General features: G+C 44.6%; 1 protein-coding gene across 1 annotated transcript; it reads left to right on the forward strand.

The window, feature by feature from the left end:
* Positions 1-5,945: 5,945 nt before the first annotated feature.
* LOC125285280 (zinc fingers and homeoboxes protein 2-like) lies at positions 5,946-21,218 on the forward strand. The gene is given in 5 exon segments (XM_048229659.1): positions 5,946-8,886; positions 9,218-9,356; positions 17,011-19,502; positions 19,505-20,140; positions 21,010-21,218. Coding segments are annotated over 2 exon segments (2,874 nt in total). The 5' UTR covers positions 5,946-8,886; positions 9,218-9,356; positions 17,011-17,224; the 3' UTR covers positions 20,101-20,140; positions 21,010-21,218.
* Positions 21,219-23,305: the final 2,087 nt, after the last annotated feature.

Genomic DNA, 23,305 nt, shown 5'->3' on the forward strand with positions numbered 1-23,305 from the left:
TCCAGCACTGGCTTAACCCTCTTGGGCATGGAGTTCACCAGAGCTTCACAGGTTGCCACTGGAATCCTCTTCCACTCATAGGTTACCAGGTTACCACAGGTTACTCTATACAAACACAGGTGGCACTTTATAAAACATATTGATCTCAATGGTGCATTTTGACCATATTCAGGGTGGAAAAAAAAAGAAAGATTAGCATAAGACAAGTCAAATTGGTGTTTTTATTTTCTGTTCATTGCTTTTTGTGAGAGTGCTTCTACTTAAGGAACATAAATCAAGAGCCTATGTTGAGTACAAATATGTCTTCTTATGGCCTAAATAGCCAAACAGCCCAGCCAAAAACTCCAATAACATTTTGATCAACTTTGAGGGACAGCTATGATGACAATTTTGCTTTATACTATTCCTATTTATGTACCAGCATGCAAAATTTGAGCCTCCTACATGGTTTAGTTCTTGCACAATGGGCCGAACAAAATCGACACCCCCCTCCCCTCGTAAAACTGGCCGTATCTTGGAAAGTATTGATCTTACATAAATGTACAAAACACTATGTCTCCTGGGTAACATAGGTACACCTTGTAATTTTTTGAGACCTAAGTGCGTGGACCCTGGTTGAATTGATGTGGAATGACCCAGGTGTGTTTGGGGTCGTTATCATGTTGGAATACTGCCCTGCGGCCCAGGTTCCGAGGGGAGGGGATCATGCTCTGCTTTAGTATGTCACAGTGCATTCATGGTTCCCTCAATGAACTGTAGCTCCCCAGTGCCGGCAGCACTCATGCAGCCCTAGACCATGACACTCCCACCACCATGCTTGACTGTTACAGTAGGCAAGAAACCCTTGTCTTTGTACTTCTCACCTGGTCTCCGCCAAACACGCTTGACACCATCTGAACCAAATAGTTTATCTTGGTCTCATCAGACCACAACACATGGTTCCAGTAATCCATGTCCTTAGTCTGCCCCACAAGCGCTACTGCCCACCCATGCCCACATTGCCCCAAAATATGCGGGTCCAGGATTGGCCTCTTCGCCCACCTGAAGACCCATAAGGACCAAGAAGGAGGACCGACATACTCGACCTCGAGTGTCCGCCGATGATGATGATGATACTGATTGATGTGTGTTATGCTGCCACTTGTCCTTTCCCCCTGCCCTTAGGGACTACAATGGAAATAAGTCTTTGGGCTTCATTGTGTCATCCCTGACTATTTATGTATTTTAATGTATGACACAGAGTACTGTTTCATATTTTACATCTGGTCAAAATAAAATCAATTAATCAATCAATCAAGTCTTCAACAAACTGTGTGTGTGTGTGTGTAAACTGCTAAATTATTCAGATGTAGGTGGACGGGGTTTAAAAAAAAAACCAGGGTATATGAGGCTATTTTGAAGAATCTAATACATCAAACATAATTTCATTTTTTTTAATTGATGAAAACAAAGTATGTTTCATGATTCATATTTTTCAAAGTAGAATCCATAGCTTCATGACTGCTTTGCACACTATTGGTATCATCATAACCAATTTCATGTGATGGTCACCTAATTCTTCTCGATAAAGGAGCGAAAAGGAGCCAACATGTATAACTCCTTCAGGAAAACTACTCCCAGTGTCTAGGGTTGGTTGAGAGAATGCCAAGAGTGTGAAATGATGTCCTCATAGCAAACATAGCTTTGAAGAGCCCAAGCTTTCTTTAGACTTTTGTTTCTGAACTACATAACCCTATGTGTGTTTTCAGGTCTATTGTAATGTAAAAACTATTATATAACTGCCATAAATAAATAGGTGTGTCCAGACTTTGACTTGTACTGTATATACTGTATGTACACACACTCACATATGAGTTTCATATGTGGCCAATATCTATACATGTATATATAAAACTGATAAATCATCAGATGTGCATTATATAGGCGTATATATAATGGTAACAAACTCATATTTGCAAGCGCTGACACGTTCTTGTTTGTTCTCCAATTCTTGACTAAGGATTCCTTTTTTCGAGTGGAGTCAAATGAGGTGACTGACCTCTCCATGACAGTGAGCTTACATTGCCCCCTGGTGGTAAAAACAGGTACAACAGAAACAAACCCATTTCCTCTGACGTCAACCAGCACCTCACTTCACAACTCGGCAATCAATATGTAATTGGTAGCGACTTGTGATTACAGCTATTGAAAAAACTCAACCTATGGAACTGGACTGTACACAACCACCTGACTTAGGGGAGTCCCCCATCCCCGCAATAACATTTGTACAAACAGAAAATAGAGGGACAGCCCAGGTTCTCAAACAAAACAGAAACGTCGCCATCTGTATGGGAAATCTGGAGTCATGTGATATCAATTTATTTCCAGCCATCCCTAATTCAATTTTCTTTGTTTAAGGTCAGTCATTCCAAAAATAAATGAGCAACAGGGGAATATTTGCTGATGTTATCACTGACATATGCAGCAACAAAAACATTTCATATTGTTCTGCACAGTCTAAAGTAAAACAGTTGCTAATAGACAACAAGAATATTTCATCACAAAATATTAAAAGTGGCAGCCTTGGATTTATATGTCTAAATTATGGATCATAATAATGCCCCAATCAGGTGTCCTATCTGACAATCCCACACGTCTATGATATTTGTCTAAAATGTGTTCTTTTACTCAGCTCACAATTTAATCAGTCAGCTTAATGAAGATGAAACTTGCTGACAGCATGATGAGATTGAAGTATTACTCACAACAACAACAACAAACAACAAGGAGACAACAACAACATGTATAAAAGTTATAATAAGAGTGAACAAACTTTAGCATAATATTTTTGGTGTGCACACGTGACTGATGAGGCAAATTGTGGAAAATTAAAATAGTATAGATCTAATGGGTACAAGTCAGTGCAGGAGATATCTGGGAATAGCCTACTGAGCTAACACACTCGCCGTAAATTCTCTGGGTGGCAATGATAATTGGCATCTAGTACATGAACAAGCGTAAAGTAAAGACACAACACTCAGATGGAGATAGTGGAAGAGTTATTAATAATGAATTCTCAGCTCATTTGTATGTAAATGTGCCCAGACACCGTGGCGGTCCAGTTTTGCCTCATGCATAATGCACAGGGTGAGCCATCCACTGCTGCAAAGGAGTGTGTGGAATTCTCTCTGATATACCTCAGCCACACACATGTGTGTGCACACACAAACACACACACACACACACACACACACACACACAGAGTAATTAATGTTCTCCATTACAAAATAGAAAAGGCAACTCTTATAATCTCATCAGGAGTTAAATTATTGTTTGGCCTTTCTCATCTCAGTTTAATTAGGGGTCACTGGTAAAACTGAAGAAATTCTGGAGATGCCCTTACCAGTGCATAGCCTACACAGGCTATCAGGCTGTGAGAGGCATAGCCTATGTCTAGCCTACATAGCCTTTAGTGGAATAGTGCATTGAAGGGAAATATTTTAAGAGAATGCTCAGCATTCTTACAATCCCACACAGTGATTTTGAAAAGCCACCTCTTTCATATTGAAGTGCAAAAATATGGCACTTAATGGAGATAAATGGGCCTCACATAGTCGACATGGACAGGAGATGTCACTGTTCTCTGTGTTTTGGATTCCGTGGTTGCTGTGTGGCCACCACTGTATTTAGGTAGACTACAACGTTTAGGGTGAATATACTTTACATGTCACGATGCTCATGCTTGTCAACGATGTTGTCTTTATTTGGATTTAGATCATTCAGGTTTATGCCTACATGCATCAGACGAAAAATATTAAGCAGTTTAAGCACTGTTTGCGTTATTATAGCCTACACTATAGCCTATGCACACTGTATGGAATTGCGTTTCCGCGTTTGTAGATGTGAATCAGAAATCTCTTCAATATTCAAAGTCCACTATATCTGCTTAATTGCAAGCCATTGGTTGAGCACAGAGACAAATGCTGGCTAGATGTCGTGCACGAGGCTCATATCGGTTAGGCTATAGATGGTAGCAGAAATTAGACTTATATAATTATTAAATCACATTGTAGCCTATAATAACAAATTAACAAATACTTGAGAATGAATACATTTCCAATAAATCGTCAACTTATATAAGGAGTAGGTAAAGACCAAAGCTTCTACCCCATCTGCAAATGAAACATGGTAATTATGTTCCTCTATGTGAGTTGGACTCGTTCTTGTTTTATGAATAACCTATATTTCTCTGGTACTTGAATGAAAATACTTTTGGTGTCGTATGTAAATATATGCTGACGTAAATGATCATGTGGTTTTCGTCGTAGATCTCTCATGCACGACGACTTTTTCTACTGTTGTCTTTAGGTTTCGCCAGAATCTTTAGGATTACCAATTGTTTATGCGTAGTAGTGGTCCTCATGAGAATTCCATTCTTGTGGAAATTATCCTCAGTTTGTCCTTACAGCACCAGAGGCACGGGCGACTGGTAAGGATTCGCTTAACTTCTATATTGTATGTCTTTTAAAGCATAATGACAAAAACAATTGGGTAAAGCGAAGTTGTACCGTCTGGTAGCGAGCAAGCTAACCGACTGGCTTGCCTGGTTCGCGTCTTTAGATAGCGACTCTTCCATCATTGCCGCGCGCAGCCACACTGTCTCCACTAACGTTACTGTACCACCAAAATCACCTTGCTAACTCTAAGCCAAGCCTTGACATTCCGCTTTTTAGAGTAGCTGTATACTATGCCGACGACGCGCTATTTTTCATTAAATGCACTGTAAAGTAACTTTAATATGACCATGTCAACATAAAATACAGTTAACAGTTAACTTTTATTGTCCTTCGCTATTAGCCAGTAGACACCTGGATCCGCTGGCAGGACCGTGTTGTCGCCAGCATTTCAGTTTAGTTTAATGTTAGCGTCTTGCTAGCCAACCCGTTAACTAGCCCCCCTCTGGCCGAACTGCACTTTGCCGCTATTGCTACTTTGTCACTTGCGGTCTTAGTTGCATGTTAACATGTTAAGTTAGCTATCTGTTTTCATGTTGTTCAATGTACATTAATGGGAATACGGCCTTACTTCTCAACATGGCGTTAGCTAACGTTAGCTGCTAGCATGGTCAGCTGCTGTCATTTATATAACGTGAACTGTTAATGTTGCTACGTGAAGATCTACAGTTGTTGCAGACGAAGTTATTTGCGTCTCGCAGGTGTTGGATAACGGTGTGCATTGATGACAGAAAGTTTGTTTCAGCTAACGTCAACTCGCTACTTTCCCCTAAAGTGGTCAGATGTACCGAGTCCAGTTCGTCTTTCTTAGATGAACAGTTTGGTGGGTCAGAGTCCCACTCCTACAGTGATTGTATGCACGGTAAAGACTTCGCCAGAAAGATTGCGCAGATATTTTTTAACAGAGGCATTACCGCGGCACCCCGCTTTCTAACTAGTTTCAATGGCAATTTAGTGGTAAAATGGAGTCTGATATCGGGAGTGCGATTGCCAACGAACGTTAGATTTATGTTGTCCTCAGCGTTAGCCAAAAGGGGTTTGGTGGCACCTTTTTAAGCGTTAGTAATGGCTGTAGTTAATGATCAGTTTTAACTAAATCTCATTAATATATTAAATTACGCTGGAGATTAATTAGGTCATTATGCCTCAGCCTTAAACTGCTCTTCACTTAAAGTTAGCCATATGTGCATTTGGACTAAGCGGACTTCATGGTGGAGTGGTGAAGAGAAGTAACGTTACTACTCCATAACGTTAATCGTTTTGATCATAACATGTAACTATTGCCGGGTTTAATGACCTTTCTATATTTTAGGTCTTTTATCCCCTGTCTGATATATATACCTATACCCATCCATGCAGCTAGCAACAGTTTATTTTCCACTGTAAGTTCCAGATATATATATACCTATGCAACGCCTATTTTTTCACATGGTTTTTATAAGAGGCTGTTATCCCGCCAAATGTCTGTCCTGGGTGATGGGGTCCGTCATTTTATTATACTGAACCAGACGCTGAGCTATACGTTACATCTAAATATTAATTCAGTTTGTTTGTTTGTAATGTAAGGCGTCTTTTTCAGTCAACAAACCATCAGATGATCTTAATCAGCTCCGTGTGGCAAAGTATGTAGAGTGACATCCTGTCATATATCTCTGCATCTACAAGCATTCAATGTATAAACTAGGCTAGTGCTTGAATTGCAAGTGGCAGACTGCACGATGTTGGTCTACCTTAGCCTCTGGCAAGCGGTGATGTGAAGGAAAAGGACAAAAAAGAGAGAGATTCTTCTTTGGAATGAGTCATGGATGTGTGATGTCAAAAGGGAACAGACGTGTGTCATTCTGCCCTCTCCATGTCCTCAGATGACCCAGGCCTTTACATGAGAACTCATGGCAGAGGCTGACGTCAGCTCGTAGTTTATGGCAGACAACAACTGGTGTGTGTGCCTGCCTGCGTGCATGCGTGCGTGTGTTTGCCAGCTGTGTGTGTACATTTCTTTTTCAGTGGAAGTATATAATGGCTCCACAGTATGTTGGGTGTGGATGTGTGTTTATGTGTGTGTGTGTATATATATAGATCAGACCGGTAGAGAACTTGTTTGTGTCTGTGAATCTGGCAAATGGCGTATGTGAGAACTTGTCTAGGCAGTTCAGCTTTGGCAGCATCCTACCAAGCAGGAAGTCTTTGGTGTTTCAAAGAAATGTTTCGGCTTGAAAGTATGGTATTTGGTAAAGGGGAAAAACTCCTTAATGCAAGTAAATGAACCACCATTGACTTTGTTGTGAAAAGGAGGAGAGGGTTTGAAATCTTTGGTCCAAACTCAAGGAATTCATTCATCTGCATCTCATTTGAATTTCCTGCTTGCATAATTCACCGTTTACATGTGTTCTGGAGGACTGTTGTGCAATGGTGCCATTTTTTTGCCAAAATGTGCAAGTCATGTGGCGCAAATACAAACAATGTGCTCCCCAAAGCCACAGAATGAGAATGCGCACACAATAAGACCGCTCACCAGCCGCAGCTCAGGGAAAGCAGTTTGGTTCACAGCCACCTGCCTATAATGCTGCGTCACAGTCCTCCTAATTAGAAGCTAACATGCATGGGATTTTGGTGTTTGAAAGAAAACACAAAGGACACATTCCAGTGCGAGAATGCAGGAAAGGAACTAGTGCTGTCTGTTCTGTACATTGGCCGAACAGAAATCCTGATGTGAGAAGTGTTAGATGCACCTGAAGTGAAGTGCTGTTGCTTTCTCATACTAATTTAAGATAAGCTCTGGCCAGGTTATTGTTGGTTGGCTGGTCAAGGACATAACTTTTGCCTCTTTTTCCATATGTCCGTTGCCTGTTTTTTTTTTTCTCTCTCTCTCTCTCTGTCAAAGTATTGATTACAATCAAATGGCATGCAAATGCAGGCTCTTTTAATGTGGAGCCAAAATCATATGATGCCACCAAATCATACCATAGATCTTCACACCACATGGCTGTTCCTACAGTATATGCAAATATTTTACCAGAAGTAGATTTTGCAGTGTGGCTGAAAATGAGAAAAGACGAGGTAAAACCTGTTGCTCTGGCAGACAAACTCCTCTGCAGCCTGGAGCTTGTTTGCTCCTGACCAGCTGCCTCTATGCCATGGTACACTCTTTTGAGTTCTGAGGATCTAACTTGGCTAATCGCCGGCACTGCTTCTTCTCACCGTAGCTTTTTGAGTTGTTTGTTATCAGCTGATAGTGTGTGGCTCTGTGTAGCCTATGGCCCTGGCCCTTGCTGTGAAAGGCCTGGTTCTGTTCAGGCAGACATTTTAGGGTCCTCCTCTCAGAGGAGAGGTGTTAGCTGTGTGCAGTCAGTGCTGGTTGGCAGATAGTCATATGACATAAATTAGGGTACTGCAGTCATGAGAGAGGGAGAGAGAGAGAGTACGTCGGCCATTTTGGAGTACTGTATGCCTATGCACCTAGCTACCACCTCCATGCCCTCCATACTTGTGCGATAACATTCCTGTCAGACATGTCAGGCCCATATTTCAGCTGGAAACACTGACGCACTTTTAACCGAGCTAATGAGGTGTGACAGCCATGTTTTAGCCGGGCGGCGGATTGGCAAGAGCCTGGTGCACGGCTCGTCTCCGCACCGTTCTGCGGGGCGAGTAAACCAGCTGCTCCAGGTGGTCGCGTGTGAGGTCACTGGCGAGGGATGAGGCACTTTTGAAATCCTCCGCCATGGCCCTAAGCGGTGATGTCATCTGCAGGAGATTCTCCCTCATGTGTCCCGCTGCCAGGGAATTCACAGCCCTGTAGCTCCCAACTAAAAGCATTATGTATTGTTGTGCTGTATTATATAATATTATGTAATTGAATCGTAATACCCTCCATCAGTCAGGGGGCCTTTTTGAAACTCCTCTGCCATTTTAAGAGCTGGATATTATTCACATAGCTCAGCAAGCCTCTTAAAATTAGGCTATCCTAAGCAAATCCTTTGTCGGAATGCATGTCCTGTTGTAAATTTTCAATGGACAGAGATTTGCAGAGTATCATTACTGGAAGAGATTTTATTGACCTATCATCATGGAAATGGTACCCAAACTAAAGTGGGTTAAATCTAGAATGGCCCAAATTGTTACCCCATATAGTAGTTTAATGAGCTGATGTCCGACTCGGGGACCAGTGAGACATTTCATGTAAAAGTTTCTTGCATGGCAGTAGTTCATGTATGTGCCTATAGAAAAAAAAAGTGCTGTGCAAAAGAAGTGTTGGCACAGGGAACAGCTATGATGGTGCATTCAGAGAAATAAGACACAACCAAACACTGGCCTCCATCACAGGTGGTGGTTGTCATTCAAGTAACCTTCCCAATTTGTACAGCCCCTTTCTCTTCCACCACAGGTTTCCAAGGTAACAACCTTCTATTTTTTCGGCAAACACAAAAGCGGTGCAGTTTCAGGGCCCTCTCTGTTTTTTTTTTCTTCCCTCTTCTTTTGGGCTTTGACTCTGCACCCCCCATCCCATCTAGTGTGTACACACACACACACACACACACACACACACACACACACACACACACACACACACATCCATACTCCTCCATTCTCACACACATCCATACTCCTCCATTCTCTCACACACACACACTCTCTCATTCCTCACTCACTCTCTCATCACTCACTCACTCACTCACTCTCACACAAGCACACACCTTCCTGCTGACATTCTTGTCTGGTCTCAGATTCCAGAGGAGGCTACCCAGAGTGCTGCTGGAGCAGACAGTTGAGGGAGGGCGCGGGCCGAGCGGGAGAGTGGAGCCGGAACCGCAGCGAGACAGGAGGCCTTCCCCCAGGGAAGCCCCTCCCCTCCGCGGAAGTGCAGTGAGTACACTCGGCCCCTGTGCCCCTTTCCTCTCCTCTCCTCCCTTTCTTCCTTCACTCCATTCCTCCGATGCTCCTCTCTTCCGCCTGGCTCTTCTATTCTTCCTCTGTCTCCCCTCCATCTCTCCCAATGCCCCCTTTCCACATTTTCCTGCTTGCCTAAGACCTTTCCTCACTTCTTCTTTGTAATGCTTTTTCATGTCTTCCTCTCTGCTCTTGTTCCCTTTCCTCGTCGCCTGTCTCTTGTTCTCCTCTCCTCGTTGTCTCCCCTCCTCCCTTTCTAGAGCGACAGTCGTGGCTGGCTGGGGGTCAGTGGCGGAACCTTGATGCGAGAGTGATGTGGAATACTGATGTAATCTGCGGCCGAGCCCGCGGCTAGCACAGGGTTGCCATGAGATACGCCCATACTGACCAGTGCGATCCGAGGGGGCATGAGGAATGTGTGTTATTCACAGCATCGGTGGGAGGGGGTGGGGGATATTGGTGCATACTTGCACGCACAAACTCATTGAGCATGCAAGATGGTTGCAAGGGTAAAGTTACTTTGCCTAAAAATGCCTCCCTCGGATGCCAGAGATGGAACTAATTCCTGGACACTGCATGTCGTTATGATTTGTTTTCCTCCAGCTAGCGTGTGAATTCAGTATCCCTAAACATGCTCAGGGGCAATGGGAGAGGCTGTTTTTGAGGTCGGGAGCATTTCAATTGATTGGGGACCGCATGATGAGTGTGGTCTTGTGCTCCTCGCTCAGAATGAGTCATGTAAAGCCTCCTTTTTTATTCACTTGGAAAGCGGGGCTGGTGAGATCGAATGCCCCCTCTTGAACCTTGACCCCCATCCTCTCGTGCTCCCAGTGCTCCACAGCGCACCTCCAGACGACTCCAGCGTGATGACCTTAGGGGAGAAGTTCAGTGGTGTGTTATTCTTGCCGGTCCACACCCAGGCTCTGCTGTGCTTAGGGAAGGCTGCTGAAGCATTGAATCCCCATTCACCCATGGTCTCGCTTTCACCCAAGTCAATATTATGGTTGGACCTCAGCTGAATTCCTCTCCATGTTAATAAATTCGTTCTTGTTTTTTTTTGTTTTTTTGCTTTCTTTTTCTTTTTTTTATCATCAAAAGTGTTTTACCGTAGCAGCAGGACCCATCTGGGAGGTGTGTGTGTGTGGTGTGTGCAGTGGAGTGGCACTGGGGGTCATTACACTGTGGTGGTTTCGTCTTTGATCCTCACTTGCATTCAGCAGCGTAGGTCCTCGTCTGGAGAGTAGCTCCACGAAGGGAAGTTTCCCTTTCTGTCACGCCTAATGGCATAATTCATTTGTCTCGCTCAGAGATTTTTGTGTGTTTCTTTTTTTCTTCTCTCCATTTCTTTCTTTCTGTCTTTCTTTCAGTCTTTCTTTCTTTCTGTCTTTCTCTCTCTCTCTCTCTCTCTCTCTCTCTCTCTCTCTCTCTCTCTCTCTCTCTCTCTCTCTCTCTCTCTCTCTCTCTGGCAGAGATTTGGGCCAGAGGAGCGTGACTCCCAGGGTCTTTTGAAGAGACAAAATGTCTACCCCTCTCTCCCGCTCACGCCCCCCTCCCTCCTCCATCCGATATCGATCTCTGAGCCAAAGGGAGGTGACCCTTGTCTAATCAAAGTTGAGCCTAGGCATGTTGGCCTCTGTGAAGCAAGTTTTCTGTCTGGTTGCATTCAATTGTAAATTCAGCGTCTGTGTTTTTCATTTTCGGAGCTTGCAGTGCAGAGCTCTGCATTCTGATGTATTTTGTGCTGAATCACTTATACAACCAGGTGCTGTATGGTGCAGGGAAGCTGTGATTCTCATGCCCTTAAATAGTCTCCCTGTGAACATCTCTTTCTGGTTTCCTGCAACTGTCTCCCTGTTTTCTTCGAAGAGTGTATTCTGTCTATACTCTCTTTTTCTTTAAAAGAAAAAACAGTTTCTTCCTGTAGGCCATCACTTAGATTTTGTCCGCTCAACTCAGCTGCCTGTGAGAGGCTGTCTCCTGTCAGCCTTTTGAGCTTGTCTCAGACAGGGAGTGAAAAACTCTAGAAATAAGCCACCCTAGGCGACTTTCATGACGCATAACATTTCATCACGACATCTATGTCCATCGTGGGACCAACAGCATGGCAAAGTATGCATAATTCTCCCCAGGTCGCCCTGGCACTGTGTGTAACGTTCTAGCACAATGTGATGCCTCTGGGAGGGTCGTCCAGACAGCCAGCGCTTGGAGTTTGTGTGTGTACGTCAGCCAAGTTAAGCGTGCATCTAAATGAGGAATGTTATCACCTCAACATCGCATTAGTCTAGTTAGGGACTTTTCAAGGAGCACCAGCAAACTGTCTCCTCATGTCTGAGAACATCGGGACTAGGCACCAGATAGGCACCTAGATTATAAGACTTTCTGGGAGAAAGAGCCCTTCTTAATATGGGCCTCCTCATACTGCTTTAATTAAATCAGTATTCACACTCGGTTGCCAGGTTCGATAGCTTGTAGCTATTTTGTGGATTCTTTGTCTTTCCAACTTGGTTTATTTTTTTAAAGTATTGATTTATAAAAGCATGTGGCTACAATCTAGAAGACTGGGGCTCATGCGACATATATTATTACAGTTAAGATGGGGCTGTTGTGTGCCAGCTGTTGAAACCGGTAGAACCAGTATTATGGTTACATATTTTGGCTTTGCCAAATGGCCCATCTTGTGCCACGTCAGAAGGCAGTACTGGTGTACAGTATAGCAACACGAATACACCCCTCCTCCAAAATCTCTCTATCGCTGGTCAGCGGCACCCTCTCTCTCTCTTCTTCCCATTACTTCTCTCTCTCCCCCTCCCACTCCCTCCCTCCCCTTTTCCCTCTCTCCCAGTCTCGGTCTCCAACCTCCTCCCACTCCCTCTCCCCTCTCCCTGATTCGCCAGTAGGAACTTGCGTCTCTGAACTCTCTGGGAAGTAAGCCATGGGAGTCCACTCGGCAGGGTTCTGTTCCTGCTGGACATCCCACACGCTGAGCCACAGAGAGCGGGGTGTGTATGTGCGCGCACGCGCGACGGCAGCTGGGCTACGCACAGATTGATTTAACAGACAGCCCCATGCCTTTTAATGCAGTTCCCTCGGCGTCACATTCACCACTCCAAGGAACATAATCACTGTGTTTTTTACCAGCAGTTAGTAAAGCACTCCACTATTAACAACCAGATCACTAAACCAGCCCAGGGCTGTGTTCTCTTCTATATCACTTTCTCTGTGTAAGTGTGTGTGTGAGTGAGTGAGTGAGTGAGTTAGTGTGTGTGTCTCTGTCTGTCTGTCTATCTGTGTGTGTGTGTGTGTATATGGATGTTATATTTTCCCCCTGTACAGAATCCCTCAGGTTTATTATTTTAGCCTTTCTTCTCCGGTCAGTGGCGGTCAGAGCAGCGCCTGTCTCTCTGCTCGTCTCTGCCATTGTTTAGCCTCGCCGCCATGAGCCACGCTCACCACAATGTAAATGGATCAATGCTCTCTTTGTCTGCTGGGGTGTGAGGCGGGAAAGCTTGAAAAAAAAAAATTGGCGTTTTCCAAATCGGAGCTTAAACAAGCAGCACAGGATGTGCAGCCAAACAATTTCCTAGCTTGGCCGGCATCAGCAAGTAAACGTCTTTAATGTGTGGAGGTTTTTTTTTCTTTCTTTTCATCAAACAAGATGGAGTCGGGACTGGAGTGGACTGGACACTGTGGTCCCTCTGGTGTGCCCTCGTCTTCCTCCCCAACCCTGTTCACAGGTGGGCGCGAGGTGACACTGGCTTCATTCCCCTTCTCTGCTCATATTTTAGGGGGATTTTTTTTTAAAGAGTCCAGTCCAAGTTTGGGTCTCTAGAGCCTGTTGTACTGTGAGATGCTTTGCTATTTCAAAGCAAAACTTTCTCTAAGCGGTCTCTTTTACACGATGCCATCAAACAAGGGGAAACACGGTGACAGCTATGTTTGATGAGCTTCTTTTTTGTTGTTTTTGTTTTGTTTTTAATCTCTTTTTTTTTTCTCTCTGACACCAAATTGCTGTTGCTCAGTGTTTGTGTTACTGTGGAGTTGGTGTAATTCGTTGTTTTGAGAGGCACTTTCTAAACACCCCGACTCCGAGAGACCTGAGGGAGGCGAGCATTTGCCATCAAAGCACCTGAGAGAAAACGTAACAAATTGTACCTGTCATGTGGCTGTTGCCACGGCAACTCGTTTGCGCTGCACGCGGGCTCCGCTGGCGTGCGCGTTTTTCTCCTCAGGAGCTCAGACCCAAATCTGCCATTAAGTTTGAAATTGCCTTAATGGAAACTGATTTCTGAGGTGTTGCAAACCTTGGGGAGGCCTTAACAGCTCATCAGTGAATTGCCATGAAATCTACACACCGCTCCCCTCCGCCCTTACTCCAACCAACCAACCACCCCGCCTCACCATACTCCAACCCACCTCCAGCTATGCACAAAACCAACACTGGGTAGCCAACCGTATTATTTTAGCTCCCCCCACCCCATGAAACCCTCGTATCCATATACTGGCCCGCTCTCCTTTACCGCTTTAGATGGGATTGGAGGAGCTCGTCCCGGAGTGGCCAACGACAACATCCCGTTGCATAGCTCCCCTCTCGTCTTCTGCCATAGAAGGTAACAGGAGCAGCCCTCCTCTCTCCCCTCGGTGCCTTGAGCCACAGAGCCTCACCAAACACCAAAGACGGCCTTAATGCGATTACGGCCCGTTGTCTCCGTGCAGAACAGATAAGGTATTAGAGGGTGGTTTGATGAGATTTAAATTAATTCTGCACTCATTCAAATTCAGCCGTCCCTATTGAGACCGAGCGCTTTATTATTGGAGGTGGGGTAAAAAAGAGATTGGGCCTCTCCCTCTCTCTCTCTTTCTCTCTCTCTCTCTCTCTCTATCTTTCTTTCTCTCTCTCCTAAATCACGACAGGAGTAGAGCAGCTCGTTAGAAAGCGTTTAGGCAAAAAGGAAACAAGCTTTATCCGTTTGCTGTGGCCCGCATGTGCGTACGCTTGAGGAAACCCCTCTGTGGGGTTCAATGCCACAAAGAGCTCTCTGATACTATGCAGTACTCAACACCTTTTGATATGAAAATAACTCCACCGGGAGTGGGGAACCACATGATCCATTTTTTGTGGGAATGCAAACATTCAATTTAAATCATATTTTTGAATGAGTTCGCTGCCCATTCTGTGGAGACAGAAAACACAAAACCTGTCCTTGTAATTGTAGCTTTTGTTTTAGCAAGAGTGGGTTTTCAGAAGGTAGCGCTTTCATGTCCTTATTCCCTGCCTGAATGAGGCCTTTGGAGCCAGCAAGTTGAACATTTATCAGAAATGGGAAGATAATTGCATTGTATCTGCCATCAAAAAAGCATTTGTAGGCTGATGGTTTTACGTTGCACAAGGGTTGCAATGAAAGTGTTAAATTGCTCAGTCCGTATTTGTGTGTCTGGCGCTAATTTGCATAAAGCTAGATTGATGTGTTTGCCGACACACTGTCTCTACCTCGTTATTTCTCTCCGCCCTTCTTTTCTAAATTCCGCTCCTTCGGTGTCCCCAGTGTTCATCTGTCCTGGTATCTTTTTCCATCATCCTACCTATTCCTTCCCATTTCGTTTTTCCTTCCTTCTCTTCCTTTTAAATGGGACTGGATACATTGCTGGCCTTGGCCCGCTGCATATCTCTGTGTGTGTGTGTGTGTGTGTGTGTGTGTGTGTGTGTTTTCACTGTATGCGTATGTCCGAGTGAGTCACTAGTGACTCCCTTTGGGAGCTTTACCCAGTCTCTTCTCCCTGTGCAGTGCATTGATCATCCAGAGTGATTCATTGTGTTTGTTCCTTCACTTGGCACAGGAGAGGACCAACCTATCATTTTATCAGATCCTTTCACGACTTTCAGAAGCAGCCCAAATCGCCGTCTATGTATTTAAATATATAAAATTTCGACACAGCATTCAGTGGGCTGTCTTGTGGGTGATCAGCCTCCCCCAACAGGATATCTCTCATCTGTGCTCCAGAAAAGAAGAGTGAAACTTTCAGGCTTTCAAGTGTAGGTTACCCTGCTCTGACAGGCTTTTATGTGAAAACGCTCCAACTGCTGTCGTTTTCATGAATCAGAATGGATGTTTGTGTGTGTGGTTTTTCTTTCTTTTTCTTTTCTTTCTTGCGTGGTGGGGACTGGGTATAGAGTAGAGAACCTATTGCCGCTGCCTCCGCTGCTGCTTGATGGATCGCTGCCCTGCACGTGAAGCCGTCTGCGTTTCTCCTCCCCTCCCTCGCCGTCCGAACCGGAGCTCGGAGTGAGCTGAGGACACGAGACGGAGGCTCATGCATGTTTTATCAGCCGAGCCCCGCCGCCGTGGCGCGACGAGGCCTGCCCATGCGAGCATCGCGGATCAAGCGGAACGGATCGGTGTGATGGGTCTGCCGATGTCCCCACTGCCATCGTCTGTCCGCCCAGTGCCACTCGGCTCAGCCACCGCCAGCCCTGCCTAATTAGTACCTGCGAGAAGAAATCGTTAATATGCAGCGGCGAGGTAACAGAAGGGCACCTCGCTGTCTCTGCTGTTGCCATAACAACAGCATGGAAATGAAGCCCAGCTTAATTTTTTTTTGTCTACATTTTTAATAAGGCAAATCTGTTTAATTTAATGGAGGGTGTGCCTGAAGAGATCGATATTAAAACTGTTTGTCATTTTTTTTTCTGCCCGTCTTTTTAGGCAGCTGGAAATGCCATTCAATATGTAGACAGGATTTCAGCTTCTTCAAAGGGCGTTTCAGTCACTTCACTTCATTAGGGACATATTCTCCGCAGTTCCTCTCCGATGATAAAACCCATCTATGTGCAGGGAATACTTGACTAGATGCTGGGCGAGTTGTTGGTCAGACGCAAACTGATTTTAAAGGGATTTTTGACTCACATTAAAATATGAGAGTACATCAGGGCGGTTACCTGAAGGAGAATATTGATACTCTTAGCTTTTGTAAGAGAAGAGAAATGGTCTTTGCCTGCCGGGGGTCATGACAGGCAAGTGTAATACGTGATCTAGTCCCATAAAGAGACAGATGAGCCTCAACAGCACTGTACTCTCCAAGGAGGCGTAGCATCAGTGTTGTCTGACACTTCGATCTACTCGTACTTCGTGCTTGTCTCACTTTCTCTCTCTAAAAAAAATCAGGGAGTCTGCACAGTCATTTTCCATAGTTGATTTGTATTCTTTCTCTCTCCTTTTCCTCCTCCCTCTTGTCTTCTTTTACTGTTTTCAATTCAAAGTCTTTCAAAACATGCAGTCTCCCCTTTCTCTTTTTCATTTTGTACTTAATTCAAAATCAAGCTATGCACCTTGTTGATAAATCTTCGGTCTTCTGCTGAGTTGCATTGGCCAGCACGATGGAATGTTTGCACTCCCTTCCAACAAACTCAACGACCTTTCTCAGTCTCTGTAATAGTGAACACAATGGTTACACCATTCCTGCATTACAGGGCAAGACTCTACATATGGTTTTGTCTATAAGCTCTGCCAATGAACAGTCTCAGGAATGCTTTGACTAAAACTATTATTTAAAAGGCTTTTGTTTTTCACATGACATGGTAAACAAAGGTGTCTCTACTAATAGTTTTTTTTTCTTTTCTGCTACCTCTCCTCAGGTCATCGCTGTCTGTAATGAAGTCTCATGAAGTCCCCTGTTGCAGCTGACGTTCCCTGTCAGCAGGAGATTCCAGTGCCGACTGAGGACAACAGAGGAGTGCGAGTCCTGCTCACAAACAGGACTTCACTTCCAAGATCCCACCTGGATACACTCCACGCCCCTCCCTCCTGTCAGGCTGTGTCCTGATCAGCCCCAGCCAAACTCCAGCAGCGATGTCCAGCCGAAGGAAGTCTTCCACACCCTGCATGATCCGTGTGAGCGACACCATCGAAGAGGCCGGTGCGACGGAAATCGAGGAGGCCCCAACGGATGACTTGGTGGAGTGCACGTCTTCCCAACGGGAGGACTGGAGGCGGCCACCAAGCACCCCTTTGGAGGAACAGAGCATCCAGCCCCAGGAGAAGGAGACCGTGGAGGAGGAGGAGGAGGTGGAGGAGGAAGAAGAGCTGCTGAGGGAACCAGCACAGAAGCCCCAGCAGAAGCAGCACGGAGGCTACGAGTGCAAGTATTGTCCTTTCTCGACCCAGAACCTGAGTGACTTCAAAGAGCATGTGGACACGACCCACCCCAATGTGATTCTCAACCCACTGTACTTATGCGCTGTATGCAACTTCAGCACGAAGAAATTCGACTCCCTCACGGAGCACAACGAGACGTACCACCCTGGCCAGAGCAACTTTAAGTTTAAGAGAATCAAACTCAACAACCAGACTGTTCTTGAACAGACAATCGAAGGTGTACACAATTCAGTTGACCTTGACAATGAGGACACAGAAACTGCGAGTGGTGTTCCAGATTTCACTCTAAGCAAATCAACCACAGTGAAAGCTGCTAAGCCAAAAGCAGAGGAGAAGCACATTTTTGGCCAAGGCAACGAATTGCAGAAGCATTTAGAAAACCTAATGTCAAAGGATCAGATCACTGCTGTAAACGTGAACGGCACTGTATTAATTCCTGACCCGACAATACTGCAAGGACTCTCACATGTTATGCCTTTACTTCAGAGGCCCCCCAACTTAAACTCTGTACCAAAAATCGCTGTTCCGCTGAACACCACCAAATACAATCCCTTGCTGGACAATAATGCCATCCTAATCACATCCTTCAACAAGTTTCCCTATCCTACTCATGCTGAGCTCTCCTGGTTAACTGCTGCCTCCAAGCACCCAGAGGAGCAAATCAAAGTGTGGTTCACCACCCAGAGATTAAAACAAGGAATCACCTGGTCACCAGAAGAAGTGGAGGAGGCCCGTAAGAAGATGTTCAACGGCTCCATGCCACCTGTTCACCACACCTTCACAGTTTTACCTGACTCTTTCAGAGAGCAGGCGAGAAGCATCCAGTCCCTTGCACAGACGGCCTCTGGCAGTGCCCTCAGACATTCAGGCCAGATGCTGACTACCACTGCAAATCGAACGTCCCTCACATCAGCTTCTGTTACTGTGACAACGGTGAGTCATGTGCAGTCTCTCAAAAGGCCTTTGGCTGCTCCTTCCTTGCCCGCAGAAGTAAAGCGGGCTATGTTGCCCCCTGCGGATGACCCCAAAGAGAAATTACCCATGGCACCCCCACCCCCTCCCCCGAAAGAAAGGCTGCCTATGGCACCACCCCCAGTGCCTCCAGAGATCAAGAGACCTCTGTCTTCTCTGTTTTTTGTTCCTGAAATTAAGAGGTCCATGGTTGCCCCCATCGTGTCCCTGAAAGGAAAACCACCCGTGGCTCTTCCTCTTGTGGCTTCTAAAGAGAGGCTGCCCATGCCCCCTCCTCTAATGCTGCCCAAAGAAAGACTCACCATGTCACCTGCATTCTCCATGGAAATAAAACGATCTGTAGTCGCACCCCAGATTAAAAATCACACACCTTCCCTTCCAGTCATCCCCAAAGATAAATTCTTACCTTCTACTTTTTTGCCTTCTGATGTGAAGTTACCTATGGCACCTCCGCTGGCAGTGCCTCAAATGAAAAGACCAACAATCATTCAGACTGCACGAGGTCCTAGTAAGACACTACCACTGGCCCCTACATTTTCACTGGAGAGCAGGCTGCCAAAAGAACAGCCTGCAGAGCCGAAAGGGGAAAGCAGACATTCAGACGTTAAGGAAGCTAACGGCGTCTCTCGGGGTGAGGTGAAGAGTTGGCTCCGTGACCAGGGCTGTCTCAATGGCTCTCTGCACATGAAGAACGACTTGGTGCCGAAGGAGAGGCCAAAGCCCGTCCCTACTCAGTTTCCACTTCTGGAGAGGGTGAAGGGGAAGACCACTGAGCAGCTGAAGATCATGGAGGAGAGCTTTCAAAGAAACAGCTTCCCCTCTCATGGTGAAGTGGAAAGCCTGGCCACTGTCACCAGGCTCTCCAGGGAGGAGATTGACAGCTGGTTTCTTGAACGCAGAGCCTTGCGAGACAACCTTGAACAGGCCCTGCTCAACTCCATGGGAGCAAAGAGGCTGGATGCTTTGGAGAAGAGGCAGCAGCAGCAACAGCAACAACAACAAAACAGAATGCGGCCCTTAATGGAGCACACAAGCCAGGAGGGCCACCCATGAGCCCACTCCGTCCAATCATTGCGCCCCTCAGCTCCCCCCTGCACCTGGATGGCAAATCTCTTGGACTTCTAAAAGATGTGTTTGTCCAAACCCAGTGGCCATCACCTGAGGAGTACAACATGCTGGAAAGCCAGATTGGCTTGGCTCGTACAGATATCGTCCGCTGGTTCAAAGACAGTCGGTCTGAGCTCCGCAACGGAACTCTGGACTGGCCGGAGTTGAGCCATAAGTCGCACAGCAGCGGACCGAATGGCCAGGGGTTGCCTTTGACTGCAGATCGCAGTGGGAACAAGGTCATTCAGCGTTGTCAAGAAGCAAAGATAACTGTGCTGGATGACACTCCAGGGCTGAGGGATTGTGCCAAATTCAACAGCCAAGAGATCAAGGAATGGTTTGCCAACACACTGGGCCACAGCATGCCAGACCTAGGTAGAAACGGCGGTCAAAATGGCGGTGGGAGAGGGGATTGTGGAAGCTGGGTGCAGGATCCCATGAGAAGAAATGCTGGAGGAGTGACTCAAGAGCTGGTCTCAGACACTGATTAGGTGGCGAAGGAATCCCCAGAAGAGAAGAGACTTTAAAGAGGTAAGTGTGCAGATCCCAAAATTGGCATCAGACCTTGTGAAAAAGGAGGCCACCTTCCTCCTGTTTTGTTGTAAAAGACATGGTTAATTTGGAATTGTAGATGCAGGCCTTCAATGTTCTCTATGGCTCTCATGCCCAGTACTTGACCGTGATTGCTTTAGTGAATGGAACAGCTGGGTTGGTCAATTATGTGATGAAACATAAAATGATCCACTGTTAATATAAAAGGCGCTTGATTGTTCCCAGATTACGTAACAAGTACAGGTCAAGAGTACATTTGTCATTACAGATTACTGGTAAAGATTACTGCCAATATAAATGAATTCTCGCATGATGTTTGGATTTTTTTTGTTTAACAAAACTGAAATAGATCTACAGTTTCTTGTGTACTGTGCTTTACCAACAGAGACTTTGAAATAAGGATGTTAATCCTCATGGGTATAGAGAGAGAACTGCAGATGAAAGCATCCAACTGCATTAAAGTGTATGACTTGTGCTCTCCAGCAAAACAACTGAATAATATTGATGTTTTGGAACAACAACAAGCACCATCCTAATAAAAGTAGTTTTGCTTGTAGGCATATTTACTTTCCTTCAATTTTAACAATGCTCATCTTATATCAAGATGTTATTTAAAAATATTTTAGTTACAGTGGACAGTTGCTTTCTTTACACTTTAATCTGACACTTTGTAATCGTCCAATCATTTCATGATCTGCCCTAGTAACCAGGCGGGGCTTGAAACAGTCTGAAAGTTATTGGCACAGGAAAAGCCGTTTCATTCCCTTTTGGGATTATCAGGGCACTTGTGAATGTGTGTTCCCAACTGTGAAAATTTTAATGATGGTACTATTTCTTCTCCCTTGCAGGTGACGATTGTTGCCGCTGTCATTTGCACAGAAGAGGGAGAAAGGAGAAAGGAAGGAGAGAGAAAGAGGTTGAATATTAAATATTGTATTTTTGGAACCAATGATTTCACTCTTGCACTCTCACCATCTTAGCCTGCGCGTAATGTTTCCAGGATGCTGTAGGAACGTTGCAAGTATTGTTGGGCGTTGTTTTTTTTTTTTTTTTTTTTTTTTTGAAAAAAAAGTAAAATAAACAAAACACTGATTTGGGATGAAAGCGGAGCTACAGAAAATGCACTGTAAGTGCTTCTGAAGTACTGACAAGGTAGTGATTCGTTGAGTGCCAAAGTTGGATCTGCTGCATTATTACTTTTAAAAAAAGGGTTCTTGTACATATATTTTTCTGTATTGCTACAGATTTGTAAAGTTTTGGGGGAATTTTGTTACATTTTATAATGGGAGGAACTGTCCCCACCCCCTTCCCCACTCTTTTTTGTGCTCTGGCTGGTCTGTACAGTGGCTTGTCCTACATTTTTGTAATGAGACTCCGCGAACCACGACAGAACCATTGGCAATACTTCAGTCAGTTCCACCATTCTCAACTTCCGTTGCAGTTTTTTTTTTTTTTTTTTTCGTCAGATGGACTCCTTTTGAACCGAATCGCATTTATAACTGGACTGAGGTGCTGTTGTACTCTCCGGACACTTCACCATTGCTCTTGATGTGATCACGCTTCTGTGACCAACTGACATTTGTGGATTGTTAAGAAGGAAAGATGGACAAAAACATTGCTGGTTAAAAAAAAAAAAAAAAAAAAAACAGAAAACTACACGATACACACGCAAAAACAGTTATGAACTGGTAAAGAATCACTATATATCTAATCCAGAAACATGTCTACACAATCTCCTAATACTCCTGTTAGTACATTCACTCTGTCATGCAACTGAACATATACATCAGTAACCGCCTTTATACATAATGGCTTTATAGATGTAGTGCTAGTTCAACTCCGTAGAAACAAATTTGTTGACAGATACAAAGTCTTTACGTACCGCTCCTGCTATGGTGTCATTGTCAAAACATATACCGACAAAAAAAAAATACTGTACTTATACCAAGGTCCTGCTTACTATTTTCTAAGAAATCATCGATGTCTGCTGTAATCCAATAAAACACAGCCTATTTAAAAAATAATATTTTATGAGTAATTGCTACCTTTCCATATTACATTCTTCTATCATAAATGATGTTTTGTTGTTTTCAGACATGATTTCAGTAAGATATTGGTACCTGATTTTGTTTCTGATTATAAGAAGGGTTGCTATTGTTATTTGTATCTTATTTTAATGGCAGAACTTTTTGATAACTGTTATTATAACAGATCTCTGTTTTAGCTCTGAAGCTATTTGTGGTTGCAGAGTGGTCTTAGCAAAGGAATGCCAGTCTTGAGGGTAGGATGTTCATTTTTTCTTGGTATTCCATGTGACATTGCACACTACTGAGAGACAAAAGAGTGAAGATTAGGAGATTAATGTCTAATGCTTTGGTATTTTCTTAAGTGTTTGCTTTGCCTCCCGTTGTCTGCCTTCAATCTCCCAGCATCCCTGCTTGAAGCCTTGTTCTATGCAGCAATTCACGTTGAAAATTCAGTAACCAAACACAGCATGAAGGTTACATGCTCGGATATAGGAAAAACGATTATACAATTCTGTGGGGTGTGTCTAAGGGGCTGGTTGAGGGGGAAGAGTAGGGGTCTATTTAGGGGGAGCTTGTCTCCGGTGTAAAGGCATATGCAATCAAGTCTACTCTGCAGACAGGAAGGCCTGTCTTCGCACGTTAAACATTTTCATGCTAATAAGCCTGGCGCCAGCCATTTGTCATGGTTACAGCCACAGGGAAAAATACAGAGATAGAAAACATTTGTCATGAAATAAAATAATGTCAATAATGTCATGAAATAGAAACGACTGAGATCTTTCACGAGGATCTGCAATCAGTGTCCCGTGAATCCCTTCAGATTATGTTTGAGAATGTTGGTTTGAGAGTGCAGTTTCCAAAACGATACTTTGGCCAGGACGTTTTTACAGTCTCAGTTGACATTTACGGGTACTCGCACTGTGTGTAGCATACACACACGGTCTTGTAATCAGCTTGTCACAAAGAGGCGTTTGAGACATGAAATCACTCTAGATCGAAACTCTTGATGTTATTGTCAGTAATTGTGATGACTGGTTGCGTCATATTTGATGCAATGATTACCAGCATTTGGCATCTGCCACTATGCCATAATGTCAGTTATTACACTATTGTATTG

The sequence above is a fragment of the Alosa alosa genome, chromosome 20 (genome assembly GCF_017589495.1).
Source record: "Alosa alosa isolate M-15738 ecotype Scorff River chromosome 20, AALO_Geno_1.1, whole genome shotgun sequence".
NCBI lineage: Eukaryota > Metazoa > Chordata > Actinopteri > Clupeiformes > Clupeidae > Alosa > Alosa alosa.